Source organism: Coregonus clupeaformis, chromosome 28 (assembly GCF_020615455.1).
Source record: "Coregonus clupeaformis isolate EN_2021a chromosome 28, ASM2061545v1, whole genome shotgun sequence".
In the NCBI taxonomy this organism is placed as follows: Eukaryota; Metazoa; Chordata; class Actinopteri; order Salmoniformes; family Salmonidae; genus Coregonus; species Coregonus clupeaformis.
In genome coordinates, this window is record NC_059219.1 from 28,135,689 (window position 1) to 28,162,269 (window position 26,581).

The 26,581-nt window shown below is 39.9% G+C and overlaps 1 protein-coding gene across 2 annotated transcripts in view; it reads right to left on the minus strand.

Annotated features, from left to right (window-relative positions):
• Positions 1–6,094: 6,094 nt before the first annotated feature.
• Positions 6,095–26,581, minus strand: part of LOC121543509 (transcription factor HIVEP3) — a 111,799-nt gene continuing 91,312 nt past the window's right edge. Inside the window, exons 4-7 of one of the 2 annotated variants that reach the window (XM_041853418.2) lie at positions 18,921–19,096; positions 17,662–17,763; positions 8,895–9,535; positions 6,095–7,814 (exon numbers count right to left, since the gene is read on the minus strand). In XM_041853418.2, coding sequence (XP_041709352.1) covers positions 7,479–7,814; positions 8,895–9,535; positions 17,662–17,763; positions 18,921–19,096 — 1,255 coding nt within the window. In that variant the 3' untranslated portion in view covers positions 6,095–7,478. Of the gene's footprint in view, positions 7,815–8,882; positions 9,536–17,661; positions 17,764–18,920; positions 19,097–26,581 lie in introns of both variants that reach the window. The other variant, XM_041853417.2, reaches the window with a different exon arrangement.

Sequence of the window (26,581 nt, forward strand, 5' to 3'; positions counted from 1 at the left end):
TTTAGATTCCGTCTCTCACAGTTGAAGTGTACCTATGATAAAATTACAGACCTCTACATGCTTTGTAAGTAGGAAAACCTGCAAAATCGGCAGTGTATCAAATACTTGTTCTCCCCACTGTATATATATATATATATATATATATATATATATATATATATATATATATACATACATACACACACACACACACATATATATACACACACATATACAGTGGGGGAAAAAAGTATTTAGTCAGCCACCAATTGTGCAAGTTCTCCCACTTAAAAAGATGAGAGAGGCCTGTAATTTTCATCATAGGTACACGTCAACTATGACAGACAAAATGAGAATTTTTTTTCCAGAAAATCACATTGTAGGATTTTTAATGAATTTATTTGCAAATTATGGTGGAAAATAAGTATTTGGTCACCTACAAACAAGCAAGATTTATGGCTCTCACAGACTGTAACTTCTTCTTTAAGAGGCTCCTCTGTCCTCCACTCGTTACCTGTATTAATGGCACCTGTTTGAACTTGTTATCAGTATAAAAGACACCTTTACTTTCTAACCCTACCACCCCTCCCCTAATTGGAGTAAACTAGTGAACAACAACGCTTAGGCCTCTACTTCCAGCTTATATACATTTTATACATTTTATGGACACAGTCAATTTTACAATACTTCAATTTTGTTTGTTTTTACTCCTGAACTTCCTCTACCCTCAACCTCTCCGATCATTTTCATGATGTCCATCCGGTTTGCTTCTATATGACACATCTTTCTAACTGTGCTCTTTCACAAAAGCTCTTAACCTATAACCTATATACATATTATGGACACAGTATGTTTTACATTAGTTATGTTGTTGTTATTAGTAGTTATTAGTCCCAACCTTCAGCCCCATTGAACCACTCCCATCTATCTCTTAACACCATCCATATTTGAATTCTATTCGTCATATATTTTTCAACTGTCGTAGCCGGTGGCGACCGGGAGACCCATGGGGCGGCGCACAATTGGCCCAGCGTCGTCCAGGGTAGGGGAGGGAATGGCCGGCAGGGATGTAGCTCAGTTGGTAGAGCATGGCGTTTGCAACGCCAGGATTGTGGGTTCGTTTCCCACGGGGGGCCAGTATGAAAAATAAACAAATAATGTATGCACTCACTAACTGTACGTCGCTCTGGATAAGCGCGTCTGCTAAATGACAAAAAAATAAAATAATGTACTGTGATGTTTCACAAAAGTTCTGAACCTTTCTATTCTCATTGTTTCTACAGATTGTAAATTGAAAATAAACATTTTTGCTAAAAGTATTATTATATTATTGATCGATTGACTATGACTTTTCAGATCACCCAGTAGTGCTATCTGTAGGTAAATATTGCAATTCTTCAGCCATTCCTGGACCTGTGACCAAAAACAAGCTACAAATGGACAGTACCAAAACAAATTATCTAATGATTCTGTCTCTTCGCAGCAACATCTGCAGAGCTGGAAAGATTGTATCCCCCATATAAATAACATTCTATTGGTTGCAAGAATTTAGTATAATCATTTAAATTGAAATATTCTAAGTTTTGAATCCAGCATCGTTTTGCGTATCAGTTCATAAACCATGTGCCATGGAATCGGTACATCACAAATCTCTTCCCAACTATTTTGCAATCCATATGGGAAGACTGTCAATCCTTTGGTCCTTAAATGAAACTGGTATACTTTTTATTTATCACAATTTTCTTTAACCAATTATGGTCTTTAATGCAGGGCCGACAGACAAGTTCCTTACTTTTTCCCCCTTCCACTTTCCTCTTCCATTTTTGCGGTAATGCTGCAATTATTTGGTTGTAATTTTGGGTAGAGCAGACATTTCCATATGTTTTTGTTAGCTGCATGTGCGACCTAACTCCACCAGTCCTACCTATGATATCATTTACGAAGATTATACCTTTTTAAAACATTTTTTCAAAACAATGTTTTTTTTAATCAATTAGTATATTTGAGTTTAACCACAATCTTTGTTGCATTATTTGTTCTGTCGTTTCTGGAGGCTTAAATTGAAATTGCAACCAACTTTCTATGGCTTGTTTTAGAAATAGTGATATCTGGGAGATGATTTCCTTTTTAAATAACTGAATGTGAGAGGTTATAATCTGAATAAAGGGAAAAAGGCCATTCTTGAACATAGGGTGAGACAATTTTACTAATTTGCTAGAGAACCAGTTCGGATTTAAGTATAACTTTTGTATGACTGAAGCTTTTAGTGATAGGTCTAATGCTTTAATATTTAATCATTTCTGTCCTCCGAATTCATATTCATTACATAAATAGGCCCGTTTAATTTTGTCTGGCTTGCTGTTCCAAATAAAATATAATATATTTTTCTCATATAATTTTAAAAACTGTTCGCTAGGCGTAGGCAAGACCATAAGCAAATAGGTCAACTGGGATAATACTAAAGAGTTAATCAGGGTGATTTTTCCACAAATAGACAGGTATTTACCTTTCCATGGTAGCAAGATCTTATCTATTTTTGCTAACTTTCTATTAACATTTATTGGAATGAGATCATTTATTTAATTTGGGAAATTTATACAGAATATATCCACATCACCATCAGACCATTTTATTGGTAAACTACATGGTAATGTAAAAGTTGTATTTTTTTGTGATCCAATACGTAATATAGTACACTTATCATAATTTGGTTGCAATCCAGAGAGGTTAGAAAATGTATCTAGATCCTCTATGAGGCTTTGGAGGGATTCCAGTTGTGGATTTAAAAGAAAACATGAATCATCAGTGTACATTTACACCTTTGTTTTTAAGCCATGGATTTCTAATCCCTTGATATTATTGTTCGATCTGTTTTTAATACCTAACATTTCGATTGCCATAATAAATAGATATGCCGATAGTGGACAACCTTGTTTCACTCCTCTTGACAGTTTAAAACTTTGAGAAACAGCCATTATTTACTATTTTACACCTAGGGTTACTATACATGATTTTAACCCATTTTGTAAGAGATTCTCCAAAATTGAAATGCTCCAGGCATTTATATATAAACTCCAGTCGTACTTTATCAAAAGCCTTTTCAAAGTCAGCTATGAATAGCAGACTTGGTTTCTCAGATTTTTCATAGTGTTCTATTGTTTCCAGTACTTGCCTTATATAATCTCCAATGTATCATCCATGTAAAAAACCTGTCTGATTAGAATGAATAATGTCCGACAATACCTTTTTTATTCTATGCGCTATAGATTTTGCTTGAATTTTTGCATCACAACACTGAAGTGTAAGGGGCCTCCAATTTTTTTAAATGGAATGGATCTTTATATTTCCCACTTGTATCCTGTTTCAGTAATAATGAAATCAGACCTTCTTCTTGAGTGTCTGATAATCTACCATTTACATAGGAGTGGTTAAAACATAACGGTCCTCTGAGTATATCAAAAAAGGTTTGGTATACCTCAACTGGTATGCCATCCGATCGCCTTGATTCGGTCTTATGTAGCAAAATTTGAAATGTTGTTTTTTACATTGGATAAAAGCAGAGACACAGAGCTACAAAATTGTATATCATAGACTGCATTTGAGGAACAATAGGAAAGTCATTCTGCTTTGAAAGTTGATAAACTTGTAACCCCACTTTTGAGAAAATGGCCTTTGAATGTTTTGGTACCTACTGGAGTGCTCTTCTTTGTCTACACCCATTCAGCATAGTTCACACCCTCTTAAGATTTAGCCCCACCCATCTCTTTAAGGGTTGATCTGAGCGTTCTGTCCTAACAGCAGCAGTCAAGCACCCAAGCTAACTGGCTAACGTTGGCTAGCTACTTCAAGACACAAATGAGAGAACAGCTCACTGACCATTACACGCCCTAGCAGAGCTGGTTAGGCTGTTTTTATGTTATCCAGAGCGTTGGTGACTGCAACTGTGCTGCTGGCAACAATTTATGTATTTTGGCCAACGTTTACTGACACCGGCCATATTCAACGGGTGTTGAGCGTTTGTAAATTCGTAAATTATTCCGCGCTCTGGCACACTCAGATGACAGTGCTCTGAAAGCTAGGTAAACAATGAACCATAATCGCTAATCGAAACGCTACTACCCTGCATGAATCTGCAGGCAGCTAATCAACCAGGTTCAAAGTTAGCTAGCTAACATTAGGCTATAACTACCAAAGCAAATGGCTCCGAGATACGAATAATAGATCATACACGTAATGTTAGCTAGCGAGCCAGCCAGCTAACGTTAGATAGCTAGCTAAACAATTAACCATAATCCCAACTCATGACGTTACTACCCTGCATGAATCTGCCGGTAGCTAACCAACCAGGTTCAATGTTAGCTTGCTAACATTAGGCTATAACTAGCAAAGCAAATGGCTCTGAGATACGAATAATAAGATCATACACGTAACGTTAGCTAGCGAGCCAGCCAGCTAACGTTAGCTAGCTAACAGTACACTTTAACTTGAAATGAAACCACTTTCTGTCAAAATTAGAAACGGGTAATATCAGTAGCTAGCTAGACTATCTTACCCATGTACATCATGCACGATGGACGCGTCTCCCTGTCACGGATGCTATGGTTGCAGAGACAGGTGTTTTCTCCATCTCCTTAGCTATCATACTCTAATTCCACTGATTTCAAAACTCGTTCCTTCAGAAAGTGAGAGCAACACTTACGCAGCTCTTCTATATGATATATATATATTTTTTAAGACGTGTTAGACAGGATTACCTACACATACTGACCAGCTCAAATAGACAGAAACGTACTATATGGCAGACCAATCCGAACTCCGAACTCGGCATGTCCAGCCCACTCATTATCTCAGCCAATCATGGCTAGTGGGAAGGTTGCTGTCTTTTTTTGTGGCTAAACCAACTAGGCTCGTAATTTAACAATTGTATTCGTATTTACAGATGGCATACAAGTTTGTTATTAAGGCACATGAAAGTTCACATGTTCCAGAAGGCATTTCTGCCAAAAAACGCATTATGATTTTTAAAAATAGTTTACGTTCAAATGGCTCTCCTGTGAAGTAGTGACCCGCGACATTTTACATTTACATCATTTAGCAGACGCTCTTATCCGCTCTTACAAATTGGTGCATTCAACTTATGATAGCCAGTGGGACAACCACTTTTTTTTATGTGGGGGGGTAGAAGGATTACTTTTATACTATTCCAGGTATTCCTTAAAGAGGTAGGGTTTCAAGTGTCTCCGGAAGGTGGTCAGTGACTCCGCTGTCCTGGCGTCGTGGGGGAGCTTGTTCCACCATTGGGGTACCAGAGCAGTGAATAGCTTTGACTGGGCTGAGCGGGAACTGTGCTTCCGTAGAGGTAGGAGGGCTAGCAGGCCAGAGGTGGATGAACGTAGTGCCCTCGTTTGGGTGTAGGGTCTGATCAGAGCCTGAAGGTAAGGAGGTGCCGTTCCCCCTCACAGCTCCGTAGGCAAGCACCATGGTCTTGTAGTAGATGCGAGCCTCAACTGGAAGCCAGTGGAGTGTGCGGAGGAGCGGGGTGACGTGAGAGAACTTGGGAAGGTTGAACACCAGATGGGCTGCGGCGTTCTGGATTAGTTGTAGGGGTTTAATGGCACAGGCAGAGAGCCCAGCCAACAGCGAGTTGCAGTAATCCAGACGGGAGATGACAAGTGCCTGGATTAGGACCAGTGCCGCTTCCTGTGTAAGGCAGGGTCGTACTCTGCGAATGTTGTAGAGCATGAACCTGCAGGATCGGGTCACCGCTTTGATGTTAGCGGAGAACGACAGGGTGTTGTCCAGGGTCACGCCAAGGTTCTTTGCACTCTGGGAGGAGGACACAATGGAGTTGTCAACCGTGATGGCGAGAACATACGCCTAGTTTCCTGAAACGAGTCACATTTCACTGTTAGTCTACACCAGTTGTTCACGAAGCATGTGACAAAAAAACAATTTATTTGATTTTAATATTCCCCACAACTCCAATTGTTATTTTGTGGAATTCAAACAGCAGCATTCTATATGTATTAATCAATCATTATTTTGGATTATCTATTAAAAAATTACATAACATTTTTCAAAAACAACAAAACAAAACAAGTAAAACAGCCTCACAGAAGTCTGGTGCACTTTTTATTGGTTCAGAGACTAAAAATGTGCTGTGTGCGAAATTCTTTAGGGCACTTGTTCCTCCTTGTACCATCCAACCTTAAAAAGACCGTCATCTCCATTTCAAGTCTTGAGAACATTATGAAAAAGACAGACACATGACTAAATAAAAATGGCATGTTTTCTTTTCTCCAAAAATGTAAAGTAAAAAAACTTAAACAAGAATCACTTTCATAGTTTAACAAAATAATAAATATGGAGCACTCTTCTCTGTACAGAGACATAAGATTGACAAATCTTTTTTTATAAAAAAATATGACTTCAGTGCATTTTCTTTGCAAAGCACTCACTGTTCCTTCAATATACCACCTCATATACCATATTTTAGAATACCCTGACATCAATGCAATGGCCTTAAAGGGATAGTTTGGGCTTTCGGCAATGAATTTGTATGTCTCTGCATCCAGTATGAAGGAAGGTAGAGGAACTGTAGTTTCACGAGCCAACGCTAACTAGCTTAGCGCAAAGACTGGAAGTCTTCGGGTACAGCTAGTTAGCATTGGCTCGCAAAACTACCTCTAACCCAACACTATCCCTTTAAGGATACAAACAATCATCATGCCACACAGGAACCCCCTTCCTGGAAAGTGTATATCAAAACTTCACAGCCTTTTATATTGGTCTTCATCTCAAGACACAAACCCAGACAGAAAAGGCACAAGTAACTACAGTTTGAGTAATACTGGACAAAGGGACAAAACAAAATGTGAATTATTGTTGATTAAAGATTTTGGTCATTTACAAATGTATTCATATTTATTTTACATATATATTCAAATAGATAATAAGATAGCAGTATCAATAGAGATACAGAAGGTAAGATTGAGAGATTTAAAGAAAAAGTGCATTTTATAACAAACCTGAATATTGCAGAAGAACACACATTTAAGTTAACAATTGTATTGAAAACTGTATAAAAACAAAAGCGGAAAGGATGCATGACGCATCAAAGGGTGGAGACTAAGTGCTCTGGACTTGATTGGTTGAGTCTCAGCCTTTAGCTCCTCCCTCCACCAATTCTGAACCAGTCACTCTGGACCGCAACCCTGGTGACTCCTGCCTCACAGACAGCTGTCCAATCCTGTGTGTGGGAGGGGGGACTGGCTGACTAGGGGGGAGGTCCTGCCTGGCCATGTGAGGGCCATCGTTCTGTGGTCTCTGCCTCAGACCTGTGTGAGTGGGAGGAGCTGTGTAAGCTGCCATATTGCTTTGTGTTTATCATCCCTGGGTCCGTCCTACCCTGCTGCGAGGTGTAGGGTTTGGAACGTATGGGTGGGGTTAAACTGGGAATGCACAGCCCTGATTGGCTGGCTCCTACTACTTCCTGGCTGTCAGACCATTGGTCCCCAGGAGTTCTGAGCCCTTGAGTTCTGGGGATCCTGCACCAGGGGGCCCAGTAGAAGCCCCTCCATCGGGGGAGAGGGGGACGAGGTGGGGGTAGTGGGGTGGGAGCAGGGATGAGCCTGCACCATCTGAATGCCCCCAATGGGGATCATCAGGTAGGGCACCCTGGCCTGCTGGGAGTGCAGAGGCAGGTGGCTGAAGACGCGGTACATTGACTGGGACTTGGCTGCAGGGCTGTCAATGGGGGACAGACGGAAAGCTGGGGGGAAAGACAGGCTGGGCTCTGGACTCATCAGCCCTTCACTTGGTGTTCCTATCCTCTCCTGTAGGGGGAGCAAGGACCTCATTACTTCACACAGTAGAATAAAACACAGAACTTGTTTTCACATTGCCTTTGGCTAAACTGGGCTTCCAATGCAGGTTTTAAAACACAGGGGAGGGGAGCAAAAGCAAGACGCAACCACAGGCATTAAACACCATCAGCCGCCAGCCTTATGATAGGAAAAAAACTATCTGAAAAGTACATTTACAAAGTATAGCATAGTTATATATTTAGGCCTCTGCTATTCTCATATAGTGAGTGATAGCTTAGTACCAAAAGGGAAATTACTCTGCAATAATATGTGTTTACTACTGACCATTACTGACAATGTAGTTATGGTTTAAATATAAATATATGTGGAGGGATGGCTAATTACATCTCATTTTGTAACTGACAAGAATAACTGAGGAAGGCCCTCAAAATAACTGAGGAAGGCCCTCAAAATTGTCAAAGACTCCAGTCACCCTAGTCATAGACTGTTCTCTCTGCTACCGCACGGCAAGCGGTACCGGAGTGCCAAGTCTAGGTCCAAAAGACTTCTCAACAGCTTCTACCCCCAAGCCATAAGACTCCTGAACAGCTAATCATGGCTACCCGGACTATTTGCACTGCCCCCCCACCCCATACTTTTTACGCTGCTGCTACTCTGTTAAGTATTTATGCATAGTCACTTTAACTCTACCCACATGTACATATTACCTCAACTACCTCAACTAGCCGGTGCCCCCGCACATTGACTATGCAACAGTATCCCCCTGTATATATAGCCTCCCTACTGTCACTTTATTCTATTGTATATATAGCCTCCCTACTGTCACTTTATTTTTACTTCTGCTCTTTTTTTCTCAACACTTTTTTGTTGTTGTTTTATTCTTACTTTTTTGTTTAAAATAAATGCACTGTTGGTTAAGGGCTGTAAGTAAGCATTTCACTGTAATGTCTGCACCTGTTGTATTCGGCGCATGTGACCAATAAAATTTGATTTGATTTGATTTGATTTGATTTAACTGTGGCTTAAAATAACATGAAAAACTACAGGATTACAAAGTTATTTAAATACATAACTTACCATTGAACCCACCTGTCTGCGATCACTGGCCATCGTACTGGGGATGTCCCAGGGCAAACGACTGGGTGAGCTGCAAGGTCTACGTTGCACCCCCAGGGGCGAGGGAGAGGCACGGGCCCACGACATCGGCCGGAGAGGGGAGAGAGGCCGCAGGGGGGACAGAGCTCTGATGGGGGATGGTCCTCTCTTGGGGGAGTTTGAGAGGTGTCGGTTGGGGGAGGCCAGCTCCAGTCTGGGGGAAAGACTTCGGATGGGAGAGCCAGTCTCACTGCTAGGGGAGAAGGCCCTGGGGGAGGCGTCTAAGCCCCGGCGGGAGAACAGTGCCCTCCGGCTTCCTGGAGAGGCATCACGCCCGCTTGGCCACAGTCTCCGGGTGGGAGAGGGCTCCTGGCTGGGGCAGGGGCAGGGGCTGGGACCTGGCTGGGGTTCTGGGGCTGAGGGGTCAGGCGTGCCCTGCTGGGACCGTCTTCCGCTGCTGGAGTGCCCCCCTGTGGACAGACGGGGGTCGGAGGAGCAGGAGGAGGGCGGCTCGTCGTGAGATGAGGACTCCTCCTCTTCCTCATCCTCGTCATCGTCCTCCTCTGAATCATCCACGTCAGAGAACTGGTGCTCATCCTGGTCCTCGGAACCAGACAAACGCTCTTCACTACCTCCTGAGGAGAAAAGAGGGGGAAACTTACACTAAGCCTAATTCTCCAAAAGTAAACACACACATACACACACAAGCCGTTAGGATCAGGGTGCACAAATCCAGTCCTCCAGGCTGCACCTAAATTAACACAGTTGTGTTCAGTAGTCACGAAATGGAAGAAAGCAGTCAAAAACAGAGTGAAACGGGGAGGTACTATCTGAACTTGTCCAATACGGAACACTTGGTCTAAACTAGTTACAGATTGAAAGGCAAGACTGAAAACCAGCAGACAATGCAGCTCTCCATAAACTGAGTTCACCTAAATCACTCTGGACTTACAGTGAGCTCCAAAATTATTGGGACACTGAAACATTTGTTGTTGTTTTGGCTCTGTACTCCAGCACTTTGGATTTGAAATGATACAATGACGATGAGCTTTAATAAAAATATAATGTTGATGCTACCATTATTACAGATAGTCCTGAAAGAATTGTGAATAATGATGAGTGAGAAAGTTAGACGCACAAATATCATACCCCCCCAAAAATGCTAACCTCCCCTGCTATTGTAATGGTGAGAGGTTAGCATGTCTTGGGGGTATAATATTTGTGTGTGTAACTTTCTCACTCATCATTATTCATGATTCATTCAGGACTATCCGTAATCATGGTAGCATCTAGATTAATGTAGAAGTGTTTAGAAACATCCATTCTTATTTACAATAAAAGTGACTCCAAAATGACAACATACATTATTTACCATTCATTTCTATTGGGCACAAAATAATCTGAAGCAAAACCAAAACAAACAGAAAATGCATTCAACAAGTTTATGGAGTTACAAGCTTGATGTAATCATTGCATTCTATGAATATGGGACCAAATACTAAACTTTTGACTACTTTAAAACACATAACTACATTTGTCCCAATACTTTTGGTCCCCGAAAATGGGGGGACTATGTACAGAAAGTGCTGTAATTTCTAAACGGTTCACCCGATATGGATGAAAAGACCCTCAAATTAAAGCTGAGTCTGCACTTTAACCTAATAGTCATTGTATCATTTCAAACCCAAAGTGCTGGAGCACAGGGCACTACCCCAATACTTTTGGAGCTCACTGTATATACAGTGACTATAAACACACATTCATACACAAACACATGAAATGGGCACAAGGACCAGGACAGGGTGACTTCCTATCCAACATAACATTCTATCAACCTGATGTTATAAATAGCAAGCAGACGGACAAGGTTTTATTTTATGGAATCGTGCTGCTGTTTCCATTCATAAAGTCTAACAGCTGGCTTTTGAATGGAAGGGTTCTTTGAATGGAGTGTCCTTGGCTCAGTGTTGAGTGCAGTCTGCTACCGGGAGGGAGAGAGAGAGAGAGGGAGGGATGGAAAGAGGGATGGGTGGCATTGAGCCTGAACAGAGAGGGGGTGGATGTGAGTGTCTGGAATGCTGTTCTTTATAGGCCAGGAATGCAGCCTTGAAAACACAACACTGTACATCTCTCCCATCCTGCACCAGAAACACTGAGACTCTATGGAATGTATTTGGCCATGTATTCTTCATGTATTAATATAATCTCTTTAATTTCTCTTCAGCACGACAGAGGAAGGAGAATAGCAACATATTGCGTTACATAACCGACATACAGTGGTTCTTCCTTTAAAAGTTTTGAGCTTATGCCGCGACCATTTTTGGAAGATATTGTGGTAAATTGTGGTAAATTGCATCATTCTGTCATTGCACCACACTAAGGGGGAGTTAGAAAGCTGATCTATCAGTAGTCTACACAAATTGACAATCTTTTAGTAAATTAATGGAGATGTGAATGTTTCAGTCCGAGAGTCTTTTTTCTCTGGCACTAGATTCCTGCATCAGGCAACAACAACAAAATTGCTGCCGGTGGTCCTGGAGTTGAGAGAACTTGGGTAAATACAATGGCGCAATTACACTTGACATGTGGACTGACGATTTTCGAAAAATAGGCATAGTGGGCTTTTGGTTTCTCTCCCTCTAAAAACAGAAATAAATCATTATAAAATAACAACTGGCTTTATTTACCATAGTGTGAAAGAGTGATAGCCCCTCTATATGAAGTGAGTTTCTGAAACACGGAGTCCTTCTATGCTGATGTGAAGAAGAAACTGAATGAAAGGGAGTCCGTGAGGATAGGGAGGGGAAAAAGGTTGCCCATATTTTCAAGACCTGTGCTACTTCATTTATTTATGAAATGTACATTCAAACCTCCATTAATTTACAAAAGGATAGTCTAATAGCTCGGCTAGGTGTGAAAAATCCCCCAATTGGTGCAACAGTTTAGAATACCGATACAGTGAGGGAAAAAAGTATTTGATCCCCTGCCGATTTTGTACGTTTGCCCACTGACAAAGAAATGATCAGTCTATCATTTTAATGGTAGGTTTATTTGAACAGTGAGAGACAGAATAACAACAAAATAATACAGAAAAACGCATGTCAAAAATTTTATAAATTGACTTAGAAATAAGTATTTGACCCCCTCTCAATCAGAAAGATTTCTAGCTCCCATGTGTCTTTTATACAGGTAACGAGCTGAGATTAGGAGCACACTCTTAAAGGGAGTGCTCCTAATCTTAGCTTGTTACCTGTATAAAAGACACCTGTCCACAGAAGCAATCAATCAATTAGATTCCAAACTCTCCACCATGGCCAAGACCAAAGAGCTCTCCAAGGATGGCAGGGACAAGATTGTAGACCTACACAAGGCTGGAATGGGCTACAAGACCATCGCCAAGCAGCTTGGTGAGAAGGTGACAACAGTTGGTGCGATTATTCGCAAATGGAAGAAACACAAAAGAACTGTCAATCTCCTGGCCTGGGGCTCCATGCAAGATCTCACCTCGTGGAGTTGCAATGATCATGAGAACGGTGAGGAATCAGCCCAGAACTACACGGGAGGATCTTGTCAATGATCTCAAGGCATCTGGGACCATAGTCACCAAGAAAACAATTGTTAACACACTACGCCGTGAAGGACTGAAATCCTGCAGTGCCCGCAAGGTTCCCCTGCTCATAAAGCACATATACAGGCCCGTCTGAAGAAGAAGCACATTAAGGTCCTGGAGTGGCCGAGCCAGTCTCCAGACCTTAATCCCATAGAAAATCTGTGGAGGGAGCTGAAGGTTCGAGTTGCCAAACGTCAGCCTCGAAACCTTAATGACTTGGAGAAGATCTGCAAAGAGGAGTGGGACAAAATCCCTTCTGAGATGTGTGCAAACCTGGTGGCCAACTACAAGAAACGTCTGACCTCTGTGATTGCCAAAACAGGTTTTGCCACCAAGTACTAAGTCATGTTTTGCAGAGGGGTCAAATACTTATTTCCCTCATTAAAATGCAAATCAATTTATAACATTTTTGACATGCGTTTTTCTGGATTTTTTTGTTGTTATTCTGTCTCTCACTGTTCAAATAAACCTACCATTAAAATTATAGACTGATCATGTCTTTGTCAGTGGGCAAACATACAAAATCAGCAGGGGATCAAATACTTTTTTCCCTCACTGTAGATGCTGCGGTCATTCAGAGTTGAGTCCTATTGTAAAGTGTAGCCTAATGGCCGAAAAAGGGCAAACTTGTAATGTATTCGATGCTTAAGTACTCTAAAGTTTTACATTCCTAACTCAATATCACAGACCAGATTTGCCCTAATGAAAAATGCATCACCCCCTACAAATATATTAATTTATTATAATCCACATAATAATTGCTAAAGATAATCAGAAAGAATGTGTCTTTAACCCTGCATTATAATTTAGGCAATTTAATATATTTGTTTAGGCTTGGCCTATTTAGTAGGCTATTTCGCATAAATCTATATTTGTCAGCATAAAGATGAGTGACTCACTCAATCGTGGCTTTGGATCAAAATAAATAAGTACCAACATTCTTTCTGATAGTCTTTAATAAATAAAAGTTTTGACCAAGTTAATCTGCTCATGTTGTGTGTGTTCAATTATTTGTGACATTGTGGTTACAATGAAGAATGTAAACAAAACATAATGAATAATCAGATGCGCGTTGCAAGCTTGTCATTTTTCCCTATTTATTTTTGTTGTACAATTTTATTTTATTTTATATTTTTAGACAATACAAAACATACACATACAAACGACAACTACATCACCCCTGCCCAGACCCACCTGCTCACACCCCCATCTCCAGCGCCCGCATCACTCTCCGCCACATGGCCTCAAACTGCACCATTTTTTTTCTCTCCGTCGCCCACAGGCACTTTCAACATTTGGATAATAAAGCATTTCAAGGCTGACATTGGTTGATTTTAATACTTCTGACAGCCAAATTTCTAACTCCACCCATAACTTTTGGACTTTTTAACATTCCCAGAAGGCATGAACCTAATGAAAAATGAACCTGGTAATCTAATTTAATTTACTGCAGGCCTAAAACCTATGGGTTTAACCTTCTGAATGAATGATTATATTGAAGATAGAAGCCACCTCCTCTTAATGAGTTCTGAGAGTCGATCCGTTACCCAACAAAATAATATAAATTTATTTAGCCCAATTGTTTTTATGACTACATTATTCCTCTTTTCCTTTTTTGCCTGATGCAGGACTCTAGTGCGATAGGAGAGGCTGACTGAAACATTCACACCTCCATTAATTTACGAAAGGATAGTCTAATAGCTCGGCTACGTGTGAAAAATCCCCCAATTTGTGCAACAGTTTAGACTACCGATAGATGCTGCAGTCAGTCAGAGTTGAGTCCTATTGTAAAGTGTAGCCTAAAGGCCAAAAATAGGCAAACTTGCAATGTGCTTAAGTACTCTAAAGTTTTACATTTCTAACTCAATATCACAGACCTGATTTGCCCTAACGAAAAATGCATCAACCCTTACAAATATATTAATTTATAATTAACCCTGCATTATAATTGTATAAAAGCCCAATATATATTAATTTAGAATCCTCTAAATGTAATTAGATCTACAATGACATTTTATTGATCTGCCAGTATTTTCATTTAGAGATTCTGGTAAACTCTTTGATGTTTCCTTTTAAGTGTCCTACAAATTATTATTGGATTATTCACCATGGCAACCACTTGTTAGTATAAAACACGAAACTTATTTCTCAGTTCGGTTGGCTTTCGTGGAGATCAGACTGTTTTCATTTGCAGGGATATTTGTGCGTTTTTGACCAAACTTAAGTCAGAACAAATACTTATTTCACTTTTATTATATTTCTGTTGCTACTGTTATATGTAAATACAAGAAATGTGTATGTAGAGGGGTAACTTTCTTCACCAGTTCTCTTACCATTTTGTACAATTGTGTGATTAGCCTACCAGTTGGTGTATGTAATGTTAATTCCCTTGAGAGGAATTATTGTGTGTTATTTTTCTCTTATTGTCAATTGTGTATAGAGATTGTTGACATTACTGTTTAATGTAATATTGTTTATTGGATTTACATTGTAGTAATTTTCTATTTGTTTTATCCTGTTTCCCTATATACACAGACCACATGTATACTCTGGTTCATCATTAAACTCCTAGAGTGGGCTTCTGTGTCTGTCATCACTCTTTGACCAGAGTGCAATCCGGTATCCGTTTACTCCCAGTGGCCTATCCACACAGAGAGCACCAGACTCCGTTTTCATAATATAACTTATTTTGAACGAAAGCCAGTAATGAGTGAGTCACTCAGCCCTATGCTGTTCCTGCTTCTGTTGCCTATTTGAGTGTTTGTTTAATATCCTAATGATTCTGTGATCACCAAGCCTCAGGCAAGCGCAAAAATGTCGGAAAAAAGCAATTTCACACAAAAAATACACTTTTTTTTCTACTTTGTCAGAAGAAGCTGTAACTGGACCATGTAATAATATATTTGTACCACTGTAGATGCTGTGTTTTTATTTTTAGAATACTGTTCTCAGTTTACAGTAGTGAGGGACAGCTGGAGGCATTTTGAAAACATTTTTGAAAACACTTTTCACAAGTGTAGCAGGTTGTGAACTCTGCAAACGTTTCGACTCCGAGAATGAGAATGTTAATTATTAGGCTACTCCCGAGTGGCGCAGTGGTCGAAGGCACTGCATCGCAGTGCTAGCTGTGCCACTAGAGATCCTGGTTCGTATCCAGGCTCTGTCGTAGCCGGCCGCGACCGGGAGACCCATGGGGCGGCGCACAATTGGCCCAGCTTCGTCAAGGGTAGGGGAGGGAATGGCCGGCAGGGATGTAGCTCAGTTGGTAGAGCATGGCGTTTGCAACGCCAGGATTGTGGGTTCGATTCCCACGGGGGGTATGAAAAATAATAATGTATGCACTAACTGTAAGTCGCTCTGGATAAGAGCGTCTGCTAAATGACTTAAATGTAAAATGTAAAATGTACTGTAAAGTGTCTTAAAATACAATGCTCCTCCTACCCTCCTTTCCTACCCTCCTTCTTGGCAAGAGTCTATTGTCCTGCTAATAGCCTATCATGGGGGGATGGCTCTTTTGTATTCCAATGTATTGAATGAATGTATTAATTACAGTCATTTACCATTCTCATTCTCATTTTTACATTTACATTTTAGTCATTTAGCAGACGCTCTTATCCAGAGCGACTTACAGTTAATGAATACATATTTTTTTATACTGGCCCCCGTGGGAATCAAACCCACAACCTGCACGTAACTGCAGGACAGAGCCTGGATTGTGGCACAGCTGGAAACGTTGTTTACAGAGTTCACAACCTGCTACACTTGTGAAAAACAAGTGTTTGAAAACATGTTTTCAAAATGCTATTTTGAAATAGCTGTTTTTATAAAAAAAAATATTCAATAACATATTTCTACCACGGTAGATGCTGTGTTTTTGGTTGATGGCCAATATTAAAAACAGTCAAATGAATTTGTGAATTCAATCGCTTTAGCCGACATGTTGCAGTTTATTCATTGTTTAATTATTCAAGGTTCCTTTCTCTTCTCTGTGCTGGAGTTCTTTTAAGAATACAAAAGAAGCCATCCACCCTTGATGGGCTATCAGCTGGACAATAGACTCTTGCCGAGTTTAGGGACTTTAAATGTATTAATGGATGTTTGCGAGGCATGTCACCTCTCCCATCTCTTTTGCATAGCCTACCAAGTGCACAGTTTTATAACCACATCTGGATGGATCCATAACGAATTACTATGGGAATAAATATCACTGAATGACAGAAATATTGGAATAAAGTAGGCTAATGAAGGCAACAAATCGTTGCTTACTGAAACACCCGAAGTCATCCAACTGTTATAATAGGATTTGAAGCAATAGCCTACCTGCGTGTGTTCAACTATTTCAGCACCGTTTCGTGCTGCTCTGAGACAAGCATGGGGACTGGTCTTGATAAATCAATCAGATTTTTATTTTCACTGAATCTCCGTTTGTTTTTCTTGGAATAGAAACACCATAATATTAATCAATTTAATTAAGCTAAATTTCTAACAGTATAAACAGCACAACAAATACTGTAAATGTTGACCCAACAAATACTATAATAATTTAAAAACAAATCATAATCAATCCCATATAGTCTGTTTTAACAAAAAAAACATTTAAAAGTCTCTAGTACAGCCAATATTAAAAACAGTAAAATGCATTCGTGCATTCAGTCGCTTTAGCCGACATGTTGCGGTTTATTCATTGTTTAATTATTCAAGGGTCCCTTTGTTATTTCCTTTTATACCTAAAATGCTTGACTGTATTTAAAGACATGGATGACTTGTATGCTTTATGTAGGCCTATAAAGTAGGCCTTTATGCCAATAAGTAAGTTACGCTAAAACAGCTACAGTAAACAGGACTCTTAGGCCTACAGCTCCATGTCATTTCAATAACTTAGCTTCTCAAAGATGCCCTCTGGTGGTCAAACTAGCATTAACTATCATTAATGGCAACAATGGCTGACAGTTAAATAACGTGCCATAGAATTCTGCGGCACCCCGCAAGCTATGCTGCAGTATGATGCGACTTTTAAAGGAAGAACCACTGTACATGTCCTGCCCAGTTCTTGTTTCTTTGGAGGAGCAGATATAGCTACAAGGCTACCTATCGAGTCAGGTTTGAGGAGAGATGTTTAATGGGTGAAGTTTCCTCCCTACGGTATTGTACCTGCTTCCTCGGTCTCCGGCTCGTCCAGTGAAGACCCAGACGTTCCCATTGACTGGCACTTCTTCCCATGAGCCTTGGACTTCATGTGCTTGGTAAGGTTCCCTATGAAGACAAGGCAAACAAGAACAGCAAAGCTACATTAGACTGAAACAGAACAGGGTAGATGAGGAATAATTGATGGTGGAGGGAGAGACCGGAGTACAACCAGATAGTCGAGCATAACTAGGTTCTCAAAATTCGGGGAACTTTCAATAAATTCCATGGTTTTCCCGAAACCCGGTTGGAAGATTCCCGGTATCAGGAGGGAATAAGCAGGAAATCCGGAACATCCAACCAGGATTTCTGTAAAACCAGGGAATTTATTGAAAGTTCCATGAATTTTGCAACCCTAAGCACAGTCCCAGTCGTTATTAGACGGAACGTCACGGCCCGCCCGCGGGGAAAACGACCTGTTACCTAGGTTACCCCAATGGCTCCCAGCAAAAACTTGACCTTTTTCAAACATTATTTTTTTGTCTGCTTGTTTTAGTCAATTACAAAACTACATTTAAGAAAAGTACAACATGTCTAAAGATTTCTTTTCAACATTGCCTGCTCCCGAGCGTTCTCATTACTTAGAAAAACGTAATATTGTAGGGGTTCCCTCATGCCCCTTTTCATGACAGTGCTAGCAGCCACGTGAGTGAGTGCTAGCTAGCTACCGACCGGAACATTAAGCTAGCCAAGACCAACAACATAAACAAACAGACTATACAGCTACAAGTAGTGAATGAAGTTACAAACGGACTATACTAAACAAGGTAAATGTCTTACCTGTCACTAAATGTTTTTCACACATGCAGCTACGTGTAGCTTACTTGGGAACCGGGTCCCCAAATTTCCCACGCCGAATAGCCTGAAGCCACAGGGCTCTTCTCGCAGGCTCTATTTCCCTATGTGGGAGCATTGTGAAACCTAGGTCGGGATTCTTTACCTGCTTATATGTACATTGAACAACACAGCAGCTTTTCGGCATGTTTTGTTATTTCTGTATAATAAAAAATTGACGACGAAGTTGGCTCTTTTACAATGGGAGTCAATGGGAAAGAATGTTTGTTTTCCCCAATTTGTGGGCGTGGTCGAGGGGAATTCCTTCTTATGACGTTAATATCGACTTGGAGTAGAGCTAATCGTTACAGAAACTGCTCAACCATATACGAAGATGATGCTGTATTATGACTTGGGGCCTATTTAGAAAGGTCACACCTCCTCTTCCTCACCTTTGGTTTTGAAAGCGAAGTTGCAGTGTTTGCAGACGTAGGGCCGGACATCCCTGTGTGTGCGAATGTGCTTTCTTAGCATGCTGGGCTTCTTACAGCGGATCCCGCATTCTCCGCACACATACTTTCCTCGGCCGCGACCCCGCACGTACACATACTCCTCATTAGACTTGTACCTGAGGGGAAAGAGGGGGAGAGGAAGTGAGAAAATAAAAACAAAATACATAGTGAGTTAAAAGTAGGTAAAGATAGCTGCCTGGGCCTACTCCACACAAGGCACTTTTTACATCAGAATGGGGTAGCCCCACCAAACCCCTGCTTCCTCTAAGTCCCCCTGTAGTTCTCCCTCTCCAGCCTGTCTACGCCCGTGGCAGGCAGGCAGGCAGGTAGAGAACCCAACCTTTATGCTCAGTTTGGGTGGCCCGGCCAACAGCAGCAGTAGCTACAGAGAGGGAAGCCTGGCTTTAGCCAACTGCCCCAAATAGACAATACATAAAAAAAATCAAATTCTACATTTAGCCCTACTCTATAAAATAGTGGTTTATATGCTGGTTGTTTTTAATGCTTATGGAAATAGTATGCACTACCCAACCCGATGTACACATCTTTAAATACTGAATCTGTCATACAATATACTGTATCAACATGAATAAAGATCAGTATTCGCATTGAGCTTTCCATTGAGGCAACAACAGTACTTTGAACACATTCTTACACAACTGAGAAACAGTCTCCAGAGTGCCATTCTATTGCATTCACTCAGTACAGCCTTTGTCTGCACACTGACACACATTTCGTGGCACGGCAAAAAATATCGCCTCACATCTCCAGCAGAGCAAGACTCAAGCTGCACACATCTGCCTTTCAATAAGGGAGCACTCAAGGTGTTCCTGCAAGGAAGCTGACAAATCATCCCCAGCTGTACAATGGCATCATGACTGAGCAGAGAGATGTGAGGAAGAGCAACTCTTCCTATTACTCTTTTAAATTTCAAAGCAGCAACAACTGATGATGATAATGCCATTGATGGAATGCAACAGCGTTTTGAGTCACCACTGTGAGTGCAGGCACACGGCATACATCCAGCAGGAGAAACTTCACAAAATGACATCATACTGACAATTTCTATCTGTTTCTGGTTGTGATGATGCTGGACATGTATGTGACTGTGAGCTATGGTAAATCCTGCATCCCCACATGTTGAATTTCATACAATACAATATGATAAACACACTGCTCATGACCTCACAGGTTAACAGTGGAATGAGCTAAGCTGACTATGTCACCAAGCCAATGAGAAAATGTGACAATGTATTTACTCCATGAAACTGTATGTGTCTGGCAGTGTTAAGAGCAACTAGACAGTTGTGGCTGCTCTAAGTGTTAGCTAAGGAGATTAAACCCAATGTTCTGCTGTCACAGAGGACACCCACGGCTCCTTTAGTTTATGAGAAAAGCGGCAGTGAGGAAAAGCCTGCCATGTTACAGCATCTGTTTCTCCAACTGAATAATGTTAACATGCTCCAGAGAGCCCCCCAGTCCTCACTCCTCCCTCACAGATGTGACTTAATTGGATCAGGATGAAAACATACAAGTAATTAAAAACACAAACAGAGCTGAGCTGCCTGCATGCTGTGTATTTATAGAAAGTGGTGATGTGTGTTGTGTTCCGATGAGTGCAGTTGTGGTTGAGAGCACAGAGAAGAGAGGTGGAATGAATGACACACTGTTTCTGGAGTGTTACATGCATTGTGTGTGTGTGCCCCAATATTTGCAAGATTTAGGTGTCCCAGACAAGTTTTAAAGGGTGAAATATGTACGCCCGAGAGACTCGTTCGCGCATTCTTCTGCTCATAGTGTGAGATGGTCAACGAGCCCTGATGGATGCTGTTAAGTTCTCCAGATCAAGACTGGGACGTCACAAAAATGTTCAGACATGTTTGATATTTTTGCCGTAGTCTGAGATGTGTTAAGAGGGGATACCCATAAGAACAGCTGCACTAACCAATAGAAAATGCATGTCAAGTGCATCTGGTGGTAGCCTCTGCCGAGTCCCCAATAACCGGTTGTTCCTGTTTTCAGGGGAAATTGAAAGAGAGCCTGTGACTGGACTTCTGCTCCATCTTAACTCCTCCTCCACATTTACTGGATTGGTTGAACAGTGCAGAAGAGAACCTCAACAGTTTTTTTTATTTTCCTCAAGAACAGTATGTAGCGGATCTAGTTTCAGGCATTTATTTTACGCCTGCTACGTTAGGTTAATCTGTTGGCTACGGAACCGAGAGGGAAGTCAGCTGTAGCATAGGCTAGAAGTCAGCTGTAGCATATTGCATCTCACTCAGTGAAAGAAAAACAGACAAAAACATGTTCTGCATGCACATTTTATGCTCCTGTATTTTTTGCTGTGCAACCTGGAAATTGTATTTGTATTTATTATGAATCCCCATTATTATGGACCCCACTACTCTTCCTGGGGTCCTGCAAAATTAAGGCAGTTATACATTTTAAAAACATTACAATACATTCATAACAGATTTCACAACATATTTGAGCACAGTGCTTCTACAAAAATCTCCCAGATGTCAAAATTCTGTTTATGCCATTGTGTTGTTTCCCGATGAGCAGCAGCTGTTCCCCATTCCCAAGTCAATCTTTCCCGTTTAGCATGTATCACGTTTCATGCCCAAATCACCTCTTAAATTGATTGTGTTACTTAATGAACTGGCAAAAAAATCTTTTGAGATTTGGCATTGAAAAAAAGGCCTCCCAAAATGCTAATGTTGCTAATTGTTTGCAACGGCTAGTTTCAGAAAACCAAAGTGTGGATTGCAGTCACTCCTTTTCCATAGACTGCTTTCAATTTAAGGAAACAAATATTTACATATGTAAAATAGCTGAACTGTCCCTTTAAAGTAAACATTTTATGGCTTGTAAATTGTAAACCCCTGTTAGCAAACACTGATGATAGCATGGGCGCAACTTTGGTTTTAGAAGTGGGGGGGACATAACCTGGCAGTGGGCCATCTATATCTAATTTCCTGCATTTCTACACAATCCAATATTTTGTCTCTATTTTGAACAACAAAAAGTAAACAAAAATGCCCACAGTCATCAAGCTAGGTAAGAGATCATTATTAAATATGTTTGTGATTGACAAGACTGAACTAGATCAAAGGTAATTCAATAATACATTTTGTGTTGCACCTTTAACCAATAACCTAACAAATTAACAACAAAAATACAAAGACTTGATTGTCATTATTAAGACTTCATCTATATCAAATTTCTGCCAGACCGCCCAGCCAGCACAAGCCGCCTGCACGCCCGACCCCCAACAGTCTAGTACATAACTCAACTCTCTCCCAACACAATTTCTTCCCACCTTTTTTTGGACACAAAAGGTTTGGACACAAATGTGAAATAAAAAAATACAAAACACCTCAAATATACATTAACACACAGAAACAGCAAATCCTCCATATAATTCATCTCATAGGCCTAATAGTACTGTATAGCTCTTTTTACTTGCACACAATATAGCTGGGTCGCCCTATCCTGTCCCTAGGGGTCCACCACCCTGCAGCGCCCCAACCCAACACACCTCTCTCAGCTTTAGGATCTTAGAGAAACATAAATGATTGGTTTCGGGTCTGTTATATATTGTAGTTAGATATTGTAGGTAGTTTATCTAGGTAGTTATTGTAGGTAAGTATTGTATTCGGCTGAGCCCGGTGAAGCACGAGGCTAGCTAACCCACTACCTGGACCAATAAAGCTAGCTAGCTAGCTAGCAGGTAGCTACTGGTAACTATTAGCAACTGTGGATAGTTGTTTCCAATGTTATTTCACGCTTAAGAGTACCTGTAATTATGCCAGCTAGCAACCTACCATTCAGCTGTTTTTCTAACCTCATTATCTGAAGCATTAACGTTAGGTAGTTAGTAACTACTGTACTCGAAATGTAGCTAGCTTGTTGCTACCTGGATAGCTAACTAAACAATAGCTGGAACGACCTAGCTGTAATGTTTGGAGACGCTTTCTCTCCGTTGGGACAGACGCAAACTGGCTAAATCGATTCAGTAGCTAGCTTTACACTCAACTAGCTAACAGTAGCTACTAAGGGTAAGTTATAACCTACATTTATTTTGATATACTGGTAACCAGTCGTTCAAAAGGAATTCAAGACATGGGTGACTAGTTAACGTTAGCTTGGCTCTCTCTGTGTGTTTCATGCCGTGGGATGAGGGGTTGGTTCGTTGACAGAGAGCAATGGCTAGCTAATATGCCAACTATTCTAGCTAGCTAACTAACTGGCTGAATAGGTTGACGACGTACTCACACAAACTATCAAAACTAACCCCAAAACTTTACACAACGTTAGACACGGACACAAATGATCTGTTTAGCGTGTTAACACACTATTAGCATCCATGCAGTGATTAAATGTACTAAGTAGAAGAACATAATCTACACCAGTGGTGATAAAAGTACTCTATTGTCATACTTGAGTAAAAGTAAAGATACCTTAATAAAAAATGACTCAAGTAAAAGTGAAAGTCACCCAGTAAAATACTACTTGAGAAAAAGCCTAAAAGTACTTGGTTTTAAATATACTTTTGTATCAAAATTAAATGTAATTGCTAAAAATATACTTTACTTTACGTATCAAAAATAAAACTATAAATCATTTAAAATTCCTTATATTAAGCAAACCAGATGGCACCATTTTCTCTATATATTTTTTATTTATGGCTAGCCAGGGGCACACTCCAACACTCAGACATCATTTACAAATGAAGCATTTATGTTTAGTGAAACCGCCAGATCAGAGGCAGTAGGGATGACAGGCATGTTCTCTTGATAAGTGCATGGATTGGACCATTTTCCTGTACTGCTAAGCACTCAAAATGTAATGAGTACTTTTGGTTGTCAGGGAAAATGTATGGAGTAAAAAGTACATCATTTTCTTTAGGAATGTAGTGAAGTAAAAGTAAAAGTAGTCAAAAACATAAAAACATAAATAGTAAAGTAAAGCACAGATACCCAAGACATACTAACTTCTCACCATTTCAATAACAGGGGAGGTTAGCATTTCTTGGGGGGTATCGTATTTCTGCATCTGTAACTTTCTCATTATTCACGATTCATTCAGGATGATCCATAATCATGGTAGCATCCACATTAATGTAGAAGTGTTTAGAAACATATTCATATTTACAATAAAAGTGACCCCAAAATTATTTATAATTAATTTCAATTGGGCACAAAATGATCTGAAACACAACCAAAACAAACAGCAAATGCAACCAACAAATATGTAGAGTCACAAGCTTGATGTAGTCATTGCGTGCTATGAATATGGGACCAAATACTAAACTTTTTACTACTTTAATACACATTTAAATAAATCTGTCCCAATACCTTTGGTCCCCTAAAATGGGGGGACTATGTAATATCTCAACGGTTCACCTGATATGGATAAAAATACCCTTAAATTAAAGCTGACGGTCTGCACTTTAACCTGATAGTCATTCTATCATAAAAAAAAAAAAAACTTTGTCACTGTCCCAATACTTTTGGAGCTCACTGTATGCCCCTCTTGTGATGTTTTTGGTAAACAGACAGACATTAATGTCAATTGCTTGGCTTTGCTCCTGTGAGAGGGAGCACCAGAAGGACTGTAGGAACTGTGTCAGAGTAAAAGGCCCTGGATTATTGGCAGTTTATGTATTTATATCACTATTATTTGACAGTGTAGCAGCCTGAACATGTTAATGCTGTTGAATGGTAATTTCAAATTAGCCACAGCCAAAGTCACAATGATATCTATAAGAATTGTGAAATATTTTCTTTAATATTATCCGTGTCCTTTGCCAACCAAGTGGACAAAGGTTTTCTGGTAACATTTACAGTATCCTATCTTATTGCATTGAATAAATACAATTAATGTAATAAAATACATGATATTTTGCCTATGATATATACTTTTGTAGAAATGTATATAGAGAATAACAATAATTCCATAACAAGTTGATGCTTATTGTTTATTATGATTCAATTAAATAATTAACATGTACACTTTTTCAGAGAATGGGCAAATTAAAAGGATAGGAAAAATGCCAGTTAAAATGTCCAAAATACCACATATTTCTATGACAGTACAGTGTGTTTGCCAGAATGTTTTTTTTTTTTTTTTTTTTTTGGGGGATGGGTGGTAGATCAGCTTAATATTGCACATAGATTGTAACTTCCATCAATGTAATTGTCTGCATCACTTCCAATCCCCCATGTTTTTTATATGTATACTCCCCTTTATTACTTTTCAACCCCGCCATCCTTTCCCTACTTGGGGTAAATTAGTGAACAACAATGCTTAGGCCCCTACTTCCAGCTTATACTTACTATCTACATTTCATGGACACAGTCAATTTGACAATAATTCTATTTTATTTGGTTTTGCTCCTGAACTTCTTCTACTCTCAACCTCTCCGATAATTTTCATGATGTTCATCAGGTTAGCTTCTATATGCCATATCTTTCTAACTGTGCTCTGTCCCAAAAGCTCCCAACATACAACCTATATACTTATTATGGACACAGTATGCTTACATTATTAGTTATCTTGTTATTATTTGTTGTTATTTGTTATTAGTCCCATCCTTCAACTCCATTCAACACCTCCCATCTATCTCTTAACACCATCCATACAGGATTTATTTTTGCCATATATATTTCAACCGCACTGTGATGTTTTACAAAAGCTCTGAACCTTTCTATTCTCATTGCTTCTACAGATTGTGAATTAAAAATGAACATTTTTGCTAAAAGTATTATTATATTATTGATCGATTGACTATGACTTTTCAGATCACCCAGTAGTGCTATCTGCAAGGTTAGCTCCAGGTAAATATTGCAATCCTTTAGCCATTCCTGGACCTGTGTCCAAAAACAGGCTACAAATGGACAGAACCAAAACAAATTATCTAATGATTCTGTCTCTTCACAGCAAAATCTGCAGAGCTGGGAAGATTGTATCCCCCATATAAATAACATTATATTGGTAGCAATAATTTTATATAATAATTTAAATTGAAAGATTCTAATTTTTGAAAACGGTGTCGTTTTGCGTGTCAGTTCATAAACACTATGCCATGGGATCGGTACGTCAAAAATCTCTTCCCAACTATTTTGCAATCTATATGGGACGGCTGTCAATCCTTTGGTCCTTAAGTGAAACTGATATACTTTTTTGTTTATCACAGTTTTCCTTAACCAATTATGTTCTTTAATGCAAGGCCGACAGACAAGTTCCTTACTTTCTCCCCCTTCCACTTTCCTCTTCCACTTTTGCGGTAAGGCTGCAATTATTTGGTTGTAATTTTGGGTAGAGCAGACATTTCCATATGTTTTTGTTAGCTGCATGTGCGACATAACTCCACCAGTCCTACCGATGATATCATTTACGAAGATTATACCTTTTTTAAACATTCTGTCAAAAAAAGTTTTTTTGTCAATTAGTATATTTGAATTTAATCACAATATTTGTTGCATTATTTGTTCTGTCGTTTCTGGAGGATTAAATTGAAATTGCAACCAACTTTCTATGGCTTGTTTTAGAAATAGTGATATTTGGGAGATGATTTCCTTTTCAAATAACTGAAA